The following is a 22204-nucleotide window of genomic DNA, read 5'->3' on the forward strand; positions in this document are numbered from 1 at the left end:
AAATCAATTTAGATTTCTACCACTGTTTAATAATTAAAACTTCTACCAGTGTAAGCAGAGGCACTTCATGTGTATGCTTTTAACTTTTCTTTGCCATTAAGACTTTGAAATGTTACAAGCCTAATTGCCCAAGAGAAGAAGAAATTATTTTTAAGCCGCTTGAAACTAAGAGAGAAGCAAGCTCCAGTATATATAATTTTTGTATTTCAGCGTGTTTCTTTAGTGTAAAAAAAATATACCAAACTTTGGAGGGGGGGGGGAAAGAAAGCTAAGCTTTATCTTTCAACCTTCATGCAGCAGTTTTTAGTCATCATACCTTTTTTCCTTTGCCAGAGCTTGCTAGCATAGTTTTGGCAGCATTGCATGGTGATGTCACGTGCTGCTGTAACCTGAATTGCAGTAGTTCCTCATGCTGCCAGATGAGGAGGGAGGTACTAATTCCTGAACTCTCTTCAGTTCTAATGTTTATGCAAAGTACAGCACAGAGAGTGGTACAAAATCCTTGTTAAAGGGGAAGGAGAGAGAGAAAGGGGAAAGCTCTGTGGCTTTGCAGCAGTTTCATAACTTGAAGGTCTGTTTGTCATTCTTAGTGCCTGAATGGAGGTGCTTTGCATTCTAATTTGTGAAGTTGTAGGGCTGAATATGCAGTTTGAGAGGAGGGGATAGAGGAGATGTTATTTGTCTCAGAAACTTTCAGAAAATGCATTTTAAATTCTTAAGATGATGTGGGGAAAAAGAAGCATTTAATCAGAAGTGTTGTTTGTTGTTCAGTTTAGTTTGCACTAAGGGCAGCTGGGTTGTTGCTGTCCTTGGAGCTGATGAACACAATTGGTTACCAGTGGGATGCACGAGTGTCAGCCCTCGCAGTGTCACGTGCTGGTGCAGGAGGAGGATCTGTCATCATTCACAATTGCACTTTGCAAGTAAAGAGCACTGGTATGATGTCAGAAATTACCCATCAGCTTGAATTAGGATGTCACAATGGTAATTATTGTACATAGCTTTTCATCGTGTAAAGCCATGAGTCACTACAAATCACAATTCTCTTTATAATTTTTCCTATTATGTTATCTTTACAGTATTCAAAGTGATTTTGACTTACTGGTCTCACGTTCAACTACATCTTAAATTTGCTGTTCCTCTACATAATTGGATGTTGGCTATGCGTTATCATAAATTATTTATATAATTTATTTTTAAGTCAACATTTCACGGCAGAAATTATTTTGATAATGTTCTAATGAAGTGCAGAATATGGGCTTAACATTTTATTTTCTTTTTATCATTATTTTTTGTGGAAGTTTTATAAAGGTGAAAAAGTTTGTCACGAGTTTGTGTCATTTGTAGTATTTATCTCATTTGTAAAGTATCTCCAAATGTCTAATGTTAATTAATTAATGTCACCCTTGACATATAGTCTAAGGATATGTTTTAAAAAGGAAGGAAAATAATATTTTTGTTCAGTCTGTTTATTTGCTGCACATAGTAAATATCCTCATAGTTATGAAGTTAAAGGTTCTATCAAGGTATGGTAAGTATTGAAAGTATTTTCAATTGAGTTAAGAAGGGAATAGAATGAAAATAATGTAAAACTGGTTCACACCAGCAATTCTTCGTGCACTATTAACTGCTAAGATCTAGTCACAAAACATTATTCTGAGGAGAAAAGGTTTAGTGAACCCTAGAAATTGGATTTGATTTATGCCAGAAAATCTGCCTTTTCACTGCTTGAGATTTCTATGGAAGGAAGCCACAGTCTTTTACCAAATGGTTTCTAAGGTAACATCTTATAGCAGAGCATCTGAAACCAATTTGGTTGTTAATGAGAAATAGTTCTCACGGTGGTGGGAAAGTGTGGAGTGAAAGAAAGGCTTTAAGATTTGGCAGTCTGTCTGTAAAGGCATTTAAATAAATGTCTGCTGCTGCTCTGCTTATGAAATTTCTACATGAATTACACATTCATAATTGCCTTCCACATGTACAGGTCTGTTTCCAGATTTTATTGATAGATTCTGCATGATTAAAATATTTGACTACTACAGATGAATAATTTAAATAGCTGGCACTTTTCCAGTGGAAATCTCTTTACTATTGCTGAAAGAAAAATTTGCATTTTTGGGGTGATAGTTATTTCTGCTGCCAGAAATCCATTAGTGAATTGGTGCTGTATCAGAGCAATAGCATCCCACTGATAGCAGATGCCACTTGCAGACTTCCTGGGATTGCCATGAAACACATTCTGGGACATCACTCTTGCACCTACTCTCTGTCTAAGGTTCTGAGGAGATAAATGGTGGGTCAGTGAACAGAATTGTGGTCATTTTACAGTAGATGATCTGAATATCCTTTACAGTCAGAGCCTCTTTGGGATGGAGGGAATAGAGTGCTTCTGTCAACAATGGCTCATTGCCATTCCTTCCTTCCTCTCAGGAAGAGAGAAAACCAGCAATTCTGGCTTCCCTTTCCCTGGATACATAATAAACATGTAATGGCTCTCTCCTACCCTCTTGCCTTGAGGCGAGGCTGTATTCCTGCATTTTATTTCTTGTTGCCTGTGTAGACTTGCCTGAGTTGAATTGCAGAGTTTAAAATCATGCTTGCTTACTTTTTTTGCTCATGTTACTGAATTCTGTTAGTGTGTTCTGAGTTGCACAGTGGAAAAACAGACCCCCATTAAGCAATGGATCATATTTAGCAAGCAAACAAAAGAATAAGAAAGAGAAGCATTACCAAAGTAAAATTTACATACTAAAAAACTTAAACCATTCATAATCCAAATAACTTTTACAGAGGCAAGAGAAACTTGCCTTAAGTGACTGAGTTTTAGATAAACCTGTGTGCTGCTTCTGTTCTGACCAATTATAAACCATTGATTTTGTAATGGGAGTTTGCTCAGTGTCTTTCAGTTATTGCTGATGGTGTCCTACCAGTTTTTCCAGAAGCCCATTGTCTCCACAGGCTCCATTCCCTCAGGAGTAGCTGCCCTAATTTATATACACATTGTGGGCCAGTCTTGTACTCCAAATAAAATATCCAAGTTATTTTGTAAAAGTAATTGTTATTAAATTTGGATCTTTTACCTTGAAATAGTCTCTAGCTGCCTCATGAAAATTGTAGAGTGCAGTAACTTCATAGCAAGGTTGACTTTGGTTTCACCTGCTGCAGAAGGAAGCCCTACACTCTAGAAATCTAGGGAGAGGATCCATGAATATTTTGTCATCAGATGCTCATAGGATTTTCAGAGTAACTGACACTGTTAAGATAAAACTATGCCAAATAGTTTACTATGGCAAGTTTATTTGGGGTCTAGTGCTGTGATAGTAGAAAGTTATTGTGACATTACTGGCTTGTCTGAGAGCACCTGTAGGGATGGTGTTGGGGAATATAATAGAAAGAAGGGCTCCAGGAGAAAAGTTCATGGAGAAGGTTGTTCTGATCTTTTGTTGATTGGTTAGGACACAACTGTGCTTTTATTCTTATAATTTAAATAAAAGCATTTATTAAATCAAATTATTTACCTGCTTCTGCTAAAGGGGGAACTTGTTTTACTTCATCCCTTGCATGAAATTTAGTGGGTTTTCCTCTCTGAGGAATCATTCAGGTTCATGAATAATTCTGAAACTGTAGTCTCTTTTTTTGGCCATTTAACAGTCTGAGTCAGCTTGTCAGAGGATCATATGAATACAGAATCAGAAGGAGGATATAAGACAGCAAGGACAGCAAGTGAGGATTGTCTGTCCTTGAGCCTTTCCATAGAAAAGTGGTTCCATGTGGTTTTGTGAATGCATGAACAATTAACCTTGAAGTGTGTTATATGTTCATTTGCATTATGTATGGCCATTTCATGCTTTATCATCACATTTAATCATAAGGTAATTACCTAAGGAAATCAAACTGTATGAACACTAAAAAAATAATATATTCATAAGATGTGTTATATTAATGTAATATTGAAATAGTAGAACTAAAACTAATAGAATCAGGTATTTCAAGCCTGGTATGGTATAAAATACCGTAAATACACAATGAGTGTCTAAAAGTTGAGAAAAGAATGTTTGAGCTTTTGCTTTTGAGAGTTTTTAAGTGATTACTTTGAGACAAAAAAATCAGCAAGGAATGGTATTTTTACAGATGTTTTCTTTGTTAACTCTTTAAATTTGGTACTGATGTCAGAAGATCATTATCTCTGATGTGATCTCTAAATATTCTGGCTGGAGTTTTGCCAGCAGGAACTTTCCTAATATTATTCCATTGAATTCAGGTAGCCAAAGTTATTCACATCACTGGTCATTTTTATATGTTCAAATGAATAATCGTTTCACATTTCACAAATTACATGACACTTTTCCACAAAGGGAGGGAGAAAGCAGGGGGAGAAAGCAGATCATGGTTCAGTTTTGAAAAGCTATTGGTGCTTTGGATCTCTCTCTGTAGCTCTACAGCTTTGTGAGGGAGAACACGAAGTTTAATGAGGCTGAGAGCTGAGATTGTGCATAAATCTGGGAGGGGCGATAGCGGGTGGTTTGTTACTTGTTTTACATATTTGGTGGGGTCAGGGGTGGAGATGTTGCTGATTTTCTGGTTTTGAGGGGTTGGGGTGGTGTTGCTGTTGGCATGTTGGGGCTTTTTCCCCTGTAACATTGTGAGCAGCAGTCTGCCTTTCTAATAATCTTTGTAGCATTTTATGGGTTGTTAGAGAATTTTCTCACTCCAGTTTTGATGGCAGCGTTCTTCAGGGTACCAAGAAGGTGATGAGCAACTGTGACAAAATAACAATGTAACCAGTTAAGCCTACTTTCCATGGATTTGTATCCTCTGACCTCTCCGTATTTTCACTGCAGTATCCTTGTCCCTTACAACCACCAGGTTTTCACAAAATCTGTAGGAATGTAATTGTCTTACATGCCTTGCAAATTTGGCTTAGTTCAGTCAGAGAGGTAACAGTGCTGTTTTCCAGGAAAGAAGTTAAAATATTAGCTAAAAAATAGGAAGCTTTTCCAAACTTACTGATATTTGACATAGTTTCTTGAAAGGAGCTCCTATTTCTTATCAGCAAATTCTAGGGAAAAAAATTATTAAATATTTTAGAAACTGGAAGGGGATGGAAGGGTGCAGGTTCATACTAGTTTTAAATGCATGGTTGGATTCTGTCTATATGTACAGTGTGAATTACATCTCTGTGAGCAAAGGGGAATCCCAAACATGTGAGAATGTTAACATGTTCAAATAGCATTGTTTAAATTTCTAGTGGAAAAAGAATTAGAAAGTTCAGTCCCTTCTCTTTTGTTATCCTTCTGCATTTTTAGGCATAGAAATTGAGATAATTTCCTCCAGATTGATTTTGCTGTCTTTATGTCTTGTGTAACGAGTGTGCATGCTATCATTGAATGGGGAACAATACCAAAATTATTCTGATTTTTCTTTCTTAACCGCTCTCTCCCTTTAACTTAAAGGGTTAAAATTAAAAAAAAGTTGTTTGTCCTAAATGTTCTTACTGAAATCCATTATGCATGAAAAGAGTCTGAGTCCATTTGCAAGACCTCTAAATGAACTCCATTGATTCTGTGCTTAGAAATGTCCATTCAGCCAGAAACAGACACAATAGTTACAACCTCATTTATTTTGCACCAGTACCAGCATATTAAAAGTGAAGGGTTTGTTGTGAAGAAGTATAGTAATTTTTCTGTGCTAGTTATATAATTTTGTAATAAAATTCCTTTAGGATTTAGATATTGTAAAATTGCATATATATTCTTTGCCCATAAGTATAATGTAGTAGCATTGCAGTAATCTAAAATTCTTAAGCATTCATGAGGATTTTGAAAAAGCTATTTTGAAAACCAACTTGACTTAGCCGAATGTAGCTTGACTTAGCTTATTTTGATGTAAAAGAAGTTGTAGAGACATTTCTTTCTAGTTGGCTCAGAGATTAAGCCAATTAGTAATCATAATTAGTGGCTATGAAAAATAATATTTAAAGTTTTGTCTTTTATAACATTGAAACTTTGTTTATGTTTGGAAAGTAAATTTTTTATGACTGCATGTCAAAATTGTAGGAACGTAATATTACAGTTTCATCACTTAAAAATCCATGAAGTCAAGAGTTTTGTTTTTGACTCCGCATTTTGTTGGCCTCAGATGTAAAGTGGAAATTGTCCTTTTGTGTTTAGCAGGATGTCATGATCCTGATGTGTATGGGTGGGAGATCAGACTGTATTGTATCTTAGTTTAAATGACTTTGAGTGTTGAACAAGAGTCACTGGCTTTCCTTCTAAGATCAGCAACGAGCACAAATGATAAGCATTTAGGAAAACCTGGTTTGCCTTCCATGCAAGTCGGGCTTTTCTGAGCCCACCTCGTTGCTGCTGTTGTGCAAAGCGTGTGAGAACGTCCTGCAGCCCCTCTGGGCATTGCTGCCAGCTCTGGTGCTTTCAGTGGTGGCCTCTTCCTGCCAGCCTGGGGGGCCATTGTAGGGGCACTTCCATAACGTGCAGGTAGTGTTTGGGGTGGAAAGAGAAGGTAAGGGCAGGTACAAATTTCAGTTTAAATAATTGTTTAACCTGGAGTCCTTTATTCATGTATTTCGACTGAGCAGTGGTTGAAGCCCTGTTCCTGTTCAGGACTGCGGAGGGCTGTGTCTCAAGTCTTTGTGCTGCCTCTTGTTTACAGCATGAGGGCCTTTAAGAACTAATCATCAGCTTGGAAGGAGGTGACTTTGGGAACTGGCTGAGCATTTCCTCCAACAAACTGTAGAAAATACTGTTTGTGGGAAGTGTGTGGACTGAGGGTGAATGGGTGAGGGGCTCATGGCAGGAAAAGTAACTAACAGGAAAGGGTAAGTAGAAACATCATCCTCCTTGCTCTCAACCAGTTCTTTATCTGAAGTCCTCCTGGTTGTTGCTTTTCCTGCTGAGTCTCCTCCTCCTTCCGTCCCCCTGACATGCAAAATACAGATCCAGTGAATCCCCACACAATGACAGTAGCAGGATTTTGTTACTGAAACTCCCTGCATGCCCATTCTGTAACTCTTTTGTAGGATTCCATTGTTTTGGTTACTGCTGAATGTCACATTATGTGACTGGCACCTGCACTGTGGCCCAGCCTGGGGTTGTACAATGCAATAATGATTTCAAGCTCCCAGGAGTTCAACAGAGTAAAGGTTTCAGGATGTGCTTTTTAAGAAGTAAATGGTTTTGAAAGTTGTTTAGATTTTTGGGTTTTCTAAAATATTCAAATTTGTAAATGTTATGCTTCTTTATAAAAATTAAGATACATATATATTAATTTCCTATAAAATGTGTGTTTTCTCTTTGATGATTTTTAGCCTAGTACCTTGAATCACTTCTTTACATTAAATGCTGTTGATATTTGATTTTGATGGAGTTGCTTCTGATCAGCACCAACTTCTCCTACTTCATGTGTTTTCCAAGCCTAAAGACCTAAAGATCAGTCAGTTCCCATTTCCTTACTATGAGGAAATGAAATAAATAAAAAGTTTTTGTGACTATATATATATATATATATAAAAGTAAAAATTGAAAACAATGATAAAATATGCCCCTCATAATTCACTGCTGACAATTCACTTCTGCTTTTGTGTGTTTAGGTACTTCCCACCGGGGTGGCTATTCCCATGCTGCAGTGGTCCATGCCCTGCAGAGATGTGGCATTCGTCACATTGACACAGCAAAGAGGTATGGCTGTGAATCCCTGCTCCAAAGGGCCATCAGAGACAGTGGTGTGAAGCGAGAGGACCTCTGGATAACCACCAAACTGTGGCACAGTGATTATGGCTATGAAAACACAAAAAAGGCCTGCTTGGAGTCATGTGAAAGACTTGGTGTTGAATATCTTGGTATGAATCTTTAGATATACATCATTTGTTGTGATTTCCATGGGAGTATTTGCAAAGATGAATGAATTCTGAAAAAAATTTGTCTACTACAGATGGGTCACAGAAACCAAATTCTGCCTTTATTTATACATTTGCAGGTTTCTTGTTCTGATTGTTCTCTAGAAAGTTCACATGTGTACAATTAGGAGTACAGAGCTTTTTCTTGTTGCAAATGTTTTGTAAAGGTTTTTTTTTATTGTTAAATTATTTGAGGAAAAACTACATCAGTTTTTTATATTTTGCTAAAATCACCCAAAACCTACAAAACAAGGATTCATAAACTTTGCAATAATATATTGGCAACAAGGTGACAAAGATACCTGGTTTCTTCTGTGATCTGTTTTCTTTTTCTCAAGGAATGGAGGTCCTTTCTAAAACTTTCCTTGTAGGCCTTTTAACTTTTTAAAATTCTGAATACTCTGTTTGGTTTGATCTGTTTGATGGAATATTTTTGGAGGAAACGTTAGAAATGTTAAAAAAATTTAGAAAAGTAAAATTAAAGCTTAACTAACACTGCATTTGTGAATTTACCCTGATCATACTTTTTAAAATTCTGAATACTTTCTTTGGTTTGGTGTGTTTGATGGAATATTTTTTGGAGAAAATGTTAGAAATGTTAAAAAAATTTAGAAAACTAAAATTAAAGCTTAACTAACACTGCATTTGTGAATTTACCCTGATCATAAACTGCCTGTCAAAGATGTGATATTGTTACTTCCATACTAGACAGGCAGAGTTCCAGTAATGATGCCAATTAGTTCTTTGCAACAGGTCATAGGAGTGGAGGTACCTGTAAATAAACATGATATTTGCATATTTTAGCAACCTGTCAAAGATGTGATATTGTTACTCCCATACTAGACAGAGTTCCAGTAATGATGCCAAATATTAGTTCTTTGGAACAGGTCATAGGAGTGGAGGTACCTGTAAATAAACATGATATTTGCATATTTTAGCAATAAACAGACTTCAATGAGGAAGTGAATTTTGCTGAATTAATAATGTGTAATATTAATGGCAGCTGTGTGCTGTATTCACTGCCTTTTTTTACTTGAGTATTTTACAAGGTGAACAGGGAAAAACCTGTATCTGTTAAAGACCAAGATACTTACATGCACATCTTTGGCTCCATTTGTTCTGGAAACGTATCCCTTAACTTCTCCACAGGTACAGAATAATACAAAAAGAATGAAAATTCCCTTTTGTTTGTCCTGTGCAAATGCAGGTCACTGCAATGAGACTTTAATAAACAAAGTTTCGAGCCCTGACTTTCTCCTTTAAACTGAGAAATAACATTATTCCTCCTCTCTGTTTTCTGCTTGTTGTATTTTGTTTGCTTTTTTTTTTCCTTCTGCTTGCTCTGGCACTGGTGCTGAATGTTGATGAGAGGAAGACTTGACTCACTTCCAAGAAGTCATTTGCAGTGATTACTTCTAGTACTGTAAGTTGTTCTTTTAATCTCAGGTAGTAGATTAGAGTAGATGCTCACACAAATACTGAATTTCTGCTAAGCAGAAATGCATAAAAGAAGAAAAAAAATATCCGAGAGCAAGAAATGTACTAATGCTATCACTGTATGAGTGAATCCTTGGAATGGTGTAAACAGAACTTGTTTGTCAGATGTGTTCAGAGCTGAGACTTCTTGTGCACTTACTACTAAGACCAGTTTAGGAATGTTAAGCTGTCTGCACAATAGTCTCCATACTAGTCTCCATATATTTTTCCTCATGTTTTCTATTTTTGTTTTGGTTCTTTAATGCTCTCAGCTATCTTCCCTCCTTCTTCACCTTTCTTCCAATGATGTGGAGATGTCTCAAAAATTCATAAAGCTGTTCCTGAACCACTTAGTCTGCCATGGTGACCTAAATCAATGGTGATCAGAATAAATCAGAATTCCCTGATTTCATTCTATGGTATTAACCAAGTATGTGGGAGTTCACACATTCTATAAAGATACATAGTTTATAAAGAAAACTGAAAGATACTAAATAATATATCTCTGATGTTAGGTCTTTATGTTGGAGGGAAAGTTAGTACATTCAGAAGTGCGAAAAGAAAAAGCTAGAGGAGCTCTGGCAGCTAAATGTGCAGCTAAGGTCTTTGTTCATGTTAATTTTCTGGAGGATCCTTAGGAGTTACCCAGTCCATCCATAAAGACTGAATTAAAAACCTGAGAAATAATCTAACAGGAATTAATAAGTCTTTGTATTATCAGTATATGGAATGTGACCTGTTGAAAGCAGTCATGGCTTTTTAAGAGAAAATGTAAAATACTCCATGTAAAATACTTGTTATGAAGCCTTTTCAATGAACACTTTTCAGACAAGTGGTACTAGGAGAGTCGTGTTCCAGGATTTTTTTTTTTGAGCTGGTAGATTATATATCCATGACATGATGGAAATTTGTATTATTTGTGGGCAGTGGTTGTAACAGATACTCTCCTCCTTGCATTTTCTAAATGTGATCCTCAACTAACAGTAACAGTAAACCAATATGGAATGGCAGCAGATTTTACAGGTTTGGCAGTAGCAGAATACATTCCTAGGGATTTAGATCCAACCTCTAAAGTAACTTCTTGAATATTGATTTGTGGGTTACCGAATTCATAAACAATTTTATTTTCCTTTTGACTGTTCTGAGTTTGTCCCATTCAGGCAAATCTGGCCTGTCACAAATCCCCAGCTGGAGCTGGACAAATGCTCTATCAGCAGCTTCACTGTAATAGATGAACCACATGGAATTAGTGTATTATCATAATTCAGACTCTGTATTGCTTCAAAACACTCTGTAGATTGTTTCACACTGATCCTTGTTCAATAGAAGGAAACACAAAGCAAAACAAAAAGGATTGAGCGAGAAAGAAAAATACATCATATCAATATTAGGTGACTGTTGAGAAAAGCAAGGAAATATGATTCCCAGCATTAAGACAGCTGGGAAACATTGCAGAATATACTTCTGCTTTTAGGCTTAATAGAAGGCCTGGCCTGTTTTTCATACTACTAGGTTTGTTTTAGTCAAATGTAACTTTTTAAAAAATATTGTATTAGGGATTTTGCATAGAATTGCAAACTTTTATTTCCACAAAAACATCATGTTGGCTTTTAAATGTGTAAAATGGCCCTGTACTTTTCAGTTAAGAGGAAGTTTGTTGATTGTAGGTGCTGCAACCACTAAGAAGCAATAAGCCATTATATTTTAAATGTCTGTGTGAAAGCAACTCAAGTGTTAGTTTTAGTTTTCCTGCACCACTGTGCATTGACATTTAATGACCTTCAGGCCTCCGCTCACTGCTGCACTATTACAGCCTGACTGTGTACAAAGGATGTTTTAAAAAGCTGTTAAATATGAAACAGATTGTGAATGTTTGGAGGTTTTCTTCCTTCTTTCTCAAGTGCGTCCTGATACTGTCAATCGAGGTGGATTTTTTGATTTAATGTTATTTTTTAAAAATACATTGTTGTGAGGCGTCTCAAGATACTGATTAGTCTTTCCCAAGCTACAAGGCACAACTTCATGTTCTCAATAAAAATGTAGTCTGTTCTTAAAAACCTCCAGTGATAAAGTTATATATTTCTTGATTACTAAAACTTTAAGCTATTTCAGTCAATGGTTTAAAGGTAATTTCTTGCCTCTAAAAGGAATGTGAGAGTGTTTGTGTTCTCACAGTACCCCAGGAGGGAAAATATTTTAAGCAAAAGAAAATGTGTGTGTGGGTGTAGGGTGTGAATGTGTGTACAAATAAAGATGCAGTCCCAGGCCTTGGTTTGTGAGGTGCTCATTGTTTTTATTGGCCTGCAGGTGTGCTGGAAGGTTTTCTAACAGCTGCAGTAGAAGTGAGGTCCTGGCTGTGCTGGGGTGCTTCACACATGGCTGGCAGAAGGACTGTTCTACTCTTTGACTGTGCTGGGGAAGGACTGGCTGGCAGAAGGACTGTTCTACTCTTTGTCTGGGAGATAAGGCACCTTTGCCCCACATCTTTCATGAACACTTCTTGCAGTCAGGAAGACTGTACTTGGTGATCCAGTAGATGCTTTCGAGCTCTAAATGCAAATATTTTGGAATTTGTAGTAATTTTTATTTCAATGAAAAAGCCTAAATTGAAGGAAACATAATGGGATTATATGGCCATGGTGTACCTGGTAACAAAACCTTTCTAAAATAAAGGACCAACAGCTAATCTTGTTTGCATCAGAGGCCTCAGACACTACTACAGAGGAGGGGGATGTGTTGCATTTTTTTGCATGTCCAAGGCCAGAGATCTTTCAGTTATCACATCTCTTAAAAGTATTTTTTTGGAGAATGTTTCAGTTTCCTGAGCAGAGTACAATGCATCTGTGTCTGTGGAAATCCATGATGTAACTGTTTCTGTGAGCATTTCCAAACTGTGGTGTCCAACTGAACAGTCAGGCTTTTGGAGAAGTGACTGGTGGTGAAATTCTGCTGAAGTTTGATTATTTTTGCTAAATGACTTTTTTTGCATAGCTAAGCAGTTCTTATTGGTCTGGTTTGGAGAACATAGCAAGGAGCAATTAAAAAGATGCAATTCTTCCATTTTTCTGGGAGATAGGCATCAGATCTCAGTAACTTACACCTACTTATATATAACACTTGCTTTATATAAGCAAAAAAGTTTAAATACAAACATGTCAATCTCTATGCAGCAAGTAGCCCCAGTAGCATATATAATTTTGGATCAAAATGAACACTTGATATTAGCAATTCCTAATGCTAATCCTTTGGGCTTATGTCTAATACAAATCAGTGGAAATTTTATTGGCAACAGAAAGTGAGTAGTCCTGAGTTTTGCATGTAACCTCACCAAATGCTTTAATCAATATCCCAATACCAGTTTTCAATTAAAAGTCACAAAATTGATATTTATTCCAATACCATGTATTGGTATTTACTTTTAAGAAATGCAACTTCTTTTCTCAGAGAAATTAGTAAAGAAGTAATTTTTGATAGATTGGTGATCAATAAGACTGCATGTGCATTTGCAAGTGGATTTTATGGATAAAAGGGCAAAGAGCAAGAAACTTTCTCCTTAAATGTGATACAAAACCAGATGCTGCAGATGATTATATATGAGTGATTATTGGCTTGTCTGAGCTATTGTATTTAAAAAGTCTAAGAATGTAAAATTGTATTTAAATGGACTGTTGATATCAGGAAGTGCAAATGTAGCTTGTGGATTTTGTGACACATCCAGAAGAATGTTTTCCTTGCTACATCTCTAATGTATTTTACTGTACATATTTCTGTACTGTTCTGATTAGATTTTTAAGGTAAGTAAAGCACTTGCTTGTTGCAATGATGTACCAAAATTGGAGCTGGTGTATTAAAAGGAGTTTCATGGTACATTTTAATCTTAAATCAAGGTTGAATTTGTATTTTTAGAGGGGGAAAGCTAATATACCACCCCACTGATACAGTAATTGTTAGTGTAGTCCTTAAATTGTGAATAAAAGGTTTTTTTTTCTTTTCCCCCCCTTTTTTCATGATTCCCAAAGCAAAGTATCTGTATTTTCACAAAAAGTGCTGTAAATGAATGGATTAATGTATCCAAAGAACAAAACACTCTTGTAATTGAAAACAATCCATGGTTTTTTATTTCTTACCTCTGTTTGAACTGACACAAACGGAATATTACAAAGCACAAAGAAAATGGTACACATCTCAGTCATCTATTTATTTTCTTTTCCTGTTTTTCATCAGGCTAATATATGCAGCAAAGGCCAAAACCTGTTTGACTGGGATACCTGCAGTTACCTGTTTAATCTGCAGTTGGAATTTGAATAGAAATGTAATTGTTTTCCAAGTTTATCTCCCTTTCTCCTTCAGAATGTCTAGCAGTGTCTACAAACTTGTAAAGGAGTTATAGATTTGTAATTTTTTAAATTTAAGTCTGATTTGGAACTGAGTCCAGTACATGTACATTTCTCAATGTATGTTGGAAGTGCTTCCTTTTCAATTGAAGCACAGTCTTGTCTTGCAGGAAGACAGCACACAAAGAGCCTCCTCACGAGAGGCAGTGGAGGGGCAGCTCTGGTCCCTTCTCTCTGGTGACCAGTGACCCGAGGGATGGCATGGAGCAGTGTCAGGGAAGGTTTAGGTTGGATGTTAGGAAAAGGTTCTATGATTCCATGATAATTTCATCAGCAATAAATCTTAACTGTGTTTGAAATTGTGCTAATATTAAAAAAAAAATGTAATAAAGCATAATTTTGTTCCCTTAAAGTATTATTTTTTTTTAATTTATTTTAAAAAATTACAAAGGCTGACATGAAACTTAGACAAGAAAACTTAGACAAAAAATCTGCATAAAGAATGTGCTGTAGTTTCCAACAGAAATTCATAAGTGGAAGTATTCTTTAGAAAGGAAAAAGACAGACCCACTGCTGAGGTTATATAAAATATCTGCAGAATTGTCAAATATATTTATCTTCTGTGAAATGGAAGACTTGCAGCACATAATAAGTAGTAGTCCACTCATAATTCCAGTGACCAAAATCCTTTTGATTTAAATAGGGCTTGTTATGTGTGGAAAGTTTATTAAGTGCATATGTGACCATGAAATTCTGATTACAGTGACCTAAGCATGTGGAACATGTGCAAGTTCTGCTACCCTTAGCTGTTAATGTGATGTTATAGAATTCATTTATTACAACTAACTGGATACATCCACCAATGGTCACTGAGTAGTGATGGGAAATATTATTATGATGATGTGTTAGGGGCCACTGGAGGGAAAATGCTGTCTCATGTGGTTTGATTATTTATTTTTGGACACTTTAATAAGCAGTCTGGTTCTGTTTCTTTTTTAGATCTTTATTTGATTCACTGGCCTGATGCACAGGTTCCAGGTAAAAGCAATCGAGAGGTCCGAGCTGAAACCTGGAGAGCGATGGAAGAGCTCTATGAGAAAGGTGATCTAATAATAAAGCCTACCTTAGTAAAAGGAATTATAGTGCTTTGGGATTGGGAAACTCATCGTGAAAGATGTTCAGAAACTTAATTTGAACTAGATGCTCATATTTTGGTGGAATTTGGGTGTGCAAGTTTTGAAAATTTCTTTAAAAATTGCAGCATTAGCAATTTGGTCCTGCTTGTACAAAATATATTGTCGGATTCTGTCCATGAGATTAATAATAGTGTGCATACTTTTTTGAGGAAATCTACTGATTCATTGAAATCTCTATGCCACCAGAGAACACCACTGAACACATTGAATGTCTTTGTAATAACCTCCTTTTTAAATATAAATCATGCCAAGTTTTATCTCCTTTAGGTTTTTTTTATATAACTGTATGATGCCATTTTCCAATTTATCATATGTTGTGGTATTTTATAACTGCATTTGTGTTTTGAAAGTTAACAAAATAAAATGTCTAGATGAGGAACAAATACTCAACTGCAGATTCTTTGGTACTAACTTTTGGAAAGAATTTTCAAAGAATGGAGCTACTCAGGTTGGGATAATTCACTTTGATTTTCAGTGCACAGCAAACTTCAGTTTATGATCATAGCTATAGGAAGACTAGGCTGCAGATTTAAGAGGAGAATTTTGCTCCTGAAGTATGCAGAATTATTAGAAATTATGTGAGAGAAGATCCTGTCATGCCATTCTTGGGCCACATGGACCACACTGTGCACAGCTTCAGAGATGTTCCACAGGAGGGGAGAAGACTTCTTGGATAAAGTAATCCATCCACTGACCCAGAGCTTCTGAAACAGTGATTGCAGCAGGGGAGTTGTACAAAGGCAGTTCCAGGCTGTGTGTCACTACCAGCTTTATCAGAGCCTCTTACACTTCAATTCTTCATTCACTTTTGCTGAGCCTCTGCAAACACACAAGTAAATGATCTTTGATATATCCTTTGTTCTTTTTATACTGAGCATAAGGGAAGTTGCTAAAAGTGTTTTCTGCCATGTAAGACGTTACAATATTCGGTTTTTAAAGAAGTGCTTCAGTGACATAGTATTTCAAAACATGAATAACGCTTACATCCAAAGATGGATCACTCCACAATGCATTTCATCATTTCCACTGTGAAGGTTTTTTCTGATGAGTATTTAAGTTGCTGCATGCCATTTGTGCCTAGATATGCCATCCTAATTTGCTGCAAACAGGTTGTATTTTCCACATTCTATTATTATGCCTATCCTATGGGATTTATTCTGCTTTTGCATGCATCTTTGTGATCTCTTCTGTCTTACAGTGTCTTTCTTTGTCTGTATCTTCCTAATGGAAAAGACTACAAGCAATTCAGTGGTCTTTTAATAAAGAATCACTGGAAATACTATTGCTCTTTTCACAGAGGGGAAAATTGCTTTTTGTCTTTGTTCCTATGCATGATACCTCTTTAAAGACATCTCATGCTAGATTTTTTTTCCTGTAGTTGCGTTTCTTCAGTGTTTTTTTCAATTTCCATGTTGCTACTTTCAGTCTTTTTCTGAATTTAAGCATTCTGTAGACTCATGAATCATTTAGCTGAGGATAAATTTTCCAGCTTTGGTTGTCGAAATTACCTCAGATCATTCACAGGAGAAGGAAAATTTAATGGCCTGGTTGAGTCAAGTGCCTCAGAACCTCAACTTCCACACTTTTGCTTTAGGGGATACAGACTCTGGATGTCCTGACCATAACTATGTGTTCCTGAAATGACACGCAGATGTTAACCACTCTGGAGTTGGAAATGCAATGATTCCTGAGCAAAATGTTAAATAATTTGTTTGCATGGTTAACCACTAGATTTTCCACTGAAGATTAAACACTTGCTACATATCTTTGTGACTTGCTATGTGTTATGTGAGCAACATGGTTTGAATTGAATGTAGGATTTGGTCAAAATCCTAACTGGAGGAAAATAATAAAATCTTCATTGATTAGGGGAAGAAATTAAAAGTTCTATGAACAAGAGAGTTCTTTGTCTTCTCTGAACTTGACATTAGTTCAGGTAGTCATTGGTTTGTGTTTGGAATTCTGCTACTTTTTTAAAAAAATGTTTATTCTGGAAAAAAATTATAAACAAAATGCTTCTCATTCAAAGGTTGACATTTTAAACAAATAATTTGCTTCTGCACTCAATTCACAAAGGTAATATTGAAATTAATCAGCTTGGTAGTGGGTTTAGTAGCTAGCTGTGTCCATCCTGAAGAGCCTCTGAAAGTGGAGAGACAATATAACTGTCCTCTGTAATGAGCAAATTGGCATTGTGGAACTGTCTGCAAGAGTCGTGCAAGATGGTTAAAAGTTGTCAGTATTGACCTAAGTCTTTGATCTGGCAGAAGTTACCAAGAATTTCTTTAATCATTTCTCTGTATTCACAGATAGTTTGAATGCAGGTATTTGTAAATCTCATTCTTCAATTTAAATTCGGGTTAGTATTTATTCTGCAAAATTCCACCTACCTGGGACAGGAAACAGTATTTTAAAGTAATGTAAATTATTAGTTATCTATTATTATTATCAATTACACTAGAAGAAGGGTAAATAAACTATTAGTACTCCAGACTGAAAAAGTCTGTAATGGAGATTTTTTTTTTAATATTATATTAACTTTTAGATAGGTCACATTGGTCAAAAGTTGACACAAGCAAAATACCAACTCTACCTATATTCATAGCTCTGAGAGATTTTTTTAAAGTTATGTCTACAAAGATTCATTCAGGTTCATCTGAGAGCCCACACAGAGCTGCTGGGACACAGGCCTGCTGTAACATGACTTGCAAGACTCTCAAGTGTCTTCCCACCCAGCTACCTGAGGAGAGACAGAGCTTCTGGGTCTGTGCCCAGTCTAGGTCAGTGTGCACTAATTTAAAAGACCATGTCCCCAAATAATATAAACTTTGTGCAACAAATTTCAAAAAATCTGAATATTTGTCAGAATTATTTTTATATTTAAAAATGTAATATTTATTAGAAATATTATAAATTATTTATATTAAATAATTATATTTATTTTAATATATTAAAATTCCTAAAATATTAAAATAAATATTTTAGGAATCAGGAAAAACAAAACTCACACTATACTGAGTCTGATTTTCATAAATTCCCAAGTACCTCTGGCTGTAGAGGATTTATTGTTGCAGGTTTGCTGCAGGTGCCAATGAACTTGGTGTGGAATTGGTAGATGTGCTTTCAATGAGATGTGTGGGCATCCTTGTTTACTGTTTCTTAATCTGTAGCTGGTTAGTAATGCTTCTTATATGAACTGCTAATGCAGGTTTGGAGTTGAGCTGTAACATCAGAATATTATCATGAATAGAAAGTAGTACTTTCAAGTGATGAGAGAGATCCTTTGCTATCACTGTAAAATCCCCTCTCTGGTTTACCACTGTTTTTGTATTTCATCAAAGGGAATTTGAGGTTAGCATTTTGTGAAAGACTCTTTTGTCCTGATATGATGTGAACTGGAATTATGAACGGTTTAAAATGAGAATCTGAGTAGTGTTTGTTTGGGATCTGGTTACCCTCTCCAGCTGATTGTTCACCATACTGAAGTTTTGGGCTGCACTGCTGGATCCAGCGTGCTTTGGAAGCTGAAGGGAATGTGGTTAGTGCTCCAAGGCTGGAGACTCAGGAACACTTGAAAGAAGGTTTCATGTTTTAGCACTCTTCCCTGTGCTTGGATCCACTGTTCAGCTGCCTCAGGCGACTGAGCAGCTATCTCAAGATCACACTTCAGGTTAAAAACAATTTCCCAGAATCCTGAGGGGTACCATGGGAGATATGAGAGCATGCCCAAAAATACTCCTAGGGATTCTAACGCCATTGTTGTCTTTTACTGTAACAGTATGACATACTACATTAATTACCTGTGTTAAAATAACACACCCTGGAAGTTATACCTTCTTCAGGTGTTTTAATCCCTCTGAATTGCATCAGGAACATGGTCCTGTGTATTTCTTGTTTGCCCTTGAGCTAGAGAGTCTTTGGCTAAATATGCTCATCTTTTTCTCCTGGCTAAACCCTTCACTAGTTTTTTAGAGTCCCTTGAATGTTCTACTAGCATCTTTCCCTCTTTAACCTGAAATTTGTATATTCACACCCTCTTTCTTCTCTTGCTACAAAGGCAAGATTATACTTTTACTTTGTTTTTGTAGTATTCCTATTGTACAGACAGAGCCAAGTCATTAAAGTTGCTGGTTTTCATTAATATCTTTCCAGGGAAAAATGTGATAGAGTTCTGGTCAGCATAGGTAGGTAGATATTTATTGTGGTATCATGGCAGTTGTATCATTCCATACCATGAATCAGACAGATTTTATCTATATTTCCCCAAATCATACAGAAAGTGTTAGAATGCTTCCTTCTCATAGTGATGAATTACAACACTGCTTTATTCATGAGACCTTCATGTGCTGATGAAGAAATAATTCAGTTCAGAGATTTCTGTTTTGTCTTGCAGTCTGTGTCTTCCATGTCTTCAGACCTGGGATTTGCATGCACTTAGGCTTGACCTTGCTTCCAGAGGGAGTTGTGCCAACTCTTACAGTAGCTCTGTAGCTTGAGGATCAGAATTCTGCACCTGGTCTGGGTATTCAGTCCCAATAATCAGAAAATTCTTTTAATGAACAACCTCCGGAGGAGCTTCTGCTGATAAGCCATTGCAACTTCTTAATGTTGAGAGTTAAGAACAAATGAATGGCAAAGGAGAATTATTTTCTTTACTGGTTTTAGAATTTTTGTAGGTACCTGAAAGTATAAAATAAAGAATTTGGAATGGAATTTTGAATAGTGTTTACCTACACTAAAAACTGCCATTAAAAATCACGTGTGACTTCTGATAGACCAAACTGATAGCTCTCTATCTGTAGCAGAAAAGATCATGTTGCTAAACTGTCTTCTACTCACTCAGGAAAACATAGTTTTAATAATTAGTTTATTTAAATGCTGTTAAATTCTTTTTTATTATTATTGTTATCTTCTCTGACTTGTTAATCTGCTGCAGTTTGATTGGAGCTGTTTCACAGGAGCCAGATGACTCAGGTCACAGAGTGGAGAAGACTCTATCTGTGCTGCAATGCTGAGAGGTAGAGAATTCTAGACCTTTGTTCAATAGCCTGCATTTGTGTTTCCCTTTAAATAGTTATGGGATAAACACGGCTGAGGGAAAAGAGAGGAAAAAAATTCTAAAACTTGGTCAGTGAGACATTTGCGCATAATAACTGGTTATTTCTGTTGTAACAGCTGAAATCAACTAGAGTGCTTGTAATATCAAGGCTATGGTTTAAATTTTTGTGGTCTCAAAATTGTCCTTTTGTGGAATTATCTTCTCCAGTACCTCAGAACAGAAGCCAGGCTGCCTACAGAATTCATTCCAAGATACATACATTGAGTCATATATTCCCTTGACAGCTGCAACATTCCTGTGTAGGCATTTGTCGGCTGGCAGATGAAAGCAGGATGGCAAACTGCTCTGACATGGGGAGTAGCCACTGCATGTGCTCCCTCGTAATTGGGCTGTTCCTAGCAAAGTGACCCTTTCCATAAGCAGTGTCTCTGATGACCTTGATTTTGGCATTGTGGCTAGCCCATCATCTCACAAGCTTTTCATGCACACACGCGCATCATTACTCGTCTCTGTCTAAAACTGCTGGGAAGAACGAGGGCTTCCAGCCAGGGCTTTTGCCTGAAGTTGGCAGCAGTAGTACTGTGGTGGTTGTTGTGGGTTCAGATCCCACTGGAACTCACTGCTGTTTTACTAAAATGGTTTGCTTATCTTTTTAATGTTTAGCAGTGCAGCTTCTGCTATCATGAAATATTCTTACTTGCATCAGAAATTCCTTCATGTGTCTTGACATGTTTTTGTTATGATTATGTGTATGATTTGAAGAGAGTCTCGTAAAGTAACAGAAATTGTTTAGCCCAGTAATAGCCATGTAACTGTTGTTTAGCCCAGTTTAGCTGTGTAGCTTTGTTCTTGGAAAAAAGTTGGGTTTTTTGAATTCTAAGTGAGAGAAGATATCTAGTCAACCTTAGTATTCTTACCATCTTCTTTGCTGGGTGAAGACCAGTTCAGTCATCATATTTTCTTCCTCCATTTTCTATCTGTTCTTAAAAGTAGGAGAGAAAAAGGTTCAGTGAACCAAATACAGCTTTTATGCAGACGGCACAAATTTCTAGCACATCCTTTGCTAGGTGACTTATTCTGATTTAAGTCTGTGTGATGAACACCTGAAAATTCAAACTGTTGTGTTACAGCTCCACAAAATGTTTGCTTCAAGTGTGTTTATGGTGGTAGAATTTATATGTGAATGTGTGTTCAGAAGTTGCACTGATGTTTTAATAAGCAAAAGCAACTTACTTGCCTAGAAACTGTTCTTTTTCACGTTGATATTCTGTATGCTACATGAGGATGTCTTGTGGGCTGTTATTGTGAGAAGCACAGTTCAAAAATGTGTTTTCATGGGGAGGTGGTTGCAGAGGGGTGAGATTTTGGTTTTGCACCACACCCTTCTCATCAGATAAGACGGCAATAAAGACACGGGAAAAAAATATTATACATATTTATGTTAAAGATCATAAAGAAACCTTCATAATTTTAGTATCTTATTTAAAAATAAGAAATTAGCATAGAAAAAGTTTATTTGGTGCAGATGGAAAAGTGAGAATTAATCTAAACTTGCATTAATATCTGTGCTCATGTTTGGCTCATTTTTCTTTCTTAATGTCAAGGACTTAATGGGTAATACTAAGAGTAAAAATAAACCTTCAGATGACTTTGTTTCTTGACTTATTGTAGTGTATGGTTTATGCCTTTTCTGCTAGCAAGTGAATCTTTTTTTGTCACAACTGTAAATAAGCAAGCTAAGCAAAAAGATTTAAAGCAAATATTCAGAGTTGTGTTCCCATACAGATGTGCCAAGACGTCCCAGTGTGAGTACAAGAATTCTTGTAAAGAAGGCAATGTTGAAATATCTTTCAAAGGAAAGTCCTTGAGCAAAATAACTTTTTTTCTCAATAAATAATGTACATGATTGTGGAAAAGGCATAATTTATCTACTTTGCATATGTTGAAGCAAAGCCTTAGTTTTTTAACTATTTTAAATCAGTATTGATTTATTAACATCACTTAGGTTGCCGTTATTCATACCACTTGGGAATCATTATCCTCTCTGATACAGAAGTCCAAAAAGTATTCCAGTTCAGGAAACCATGCCATCATATTTATAGGGGGAACAAACTATTTAGAATGTATATATATTCTAATATATCTTACCTATGTGCTGTCTGTAACACCTCCAAATTGCTACTTTTAGGTGTACATATTCTATTCTATTACATAGCTGAGTTGCTGT

At 36.3% G+C, this 22204-nt stretch overlaps 1 protein-coding gene across 4 annotated transcripts in view; it reads left to right on the plus strand.

The window, feature by feature from the left end:
- The window catches only part of LOC120506373 (uncharacterized oxidoreductase ZK1290.5-like), a 45607-nt gene that overhangs the window by 5174 nt on the left and 18229 nt on the right, over positions 1–22204 (plus strand). For 3 of the 4 annotated variants that reach the window (XM_039717870.1, XM_039717888.1, XM_039717878.1), the window contains exons 2-3: positions 7607–7855; positions 14722–14823. In XM_039717870.1, the coding sequence (XP_039573804.1) occupies positions 7607–7855; positions 14722–14823 (351 nt within the window). The remainder of the gene's footprint in view (positions 1–7606; positions 7856–14721; positions 14824–22204) is intronic. The other variant, XM_039717897.1, reaches the window with a different exon arrangement.

The sequence above is a fragment of the Passer montanus genome, unplaced genomic scaffold (assembly GCF_014805655.1).
Source record: "Passer montanus isolate IOZ18808 unplaced genomic scaffold, ASM1480565v1 scaffold103, whole genome shotgun sequence".
Classification (NCBI taxonomy): domain Eukaryota; kingdom Metazoa; phylum Chordata; class Aves; order Passeriformes; family Passeridae; genus Passer; species Passer montanus.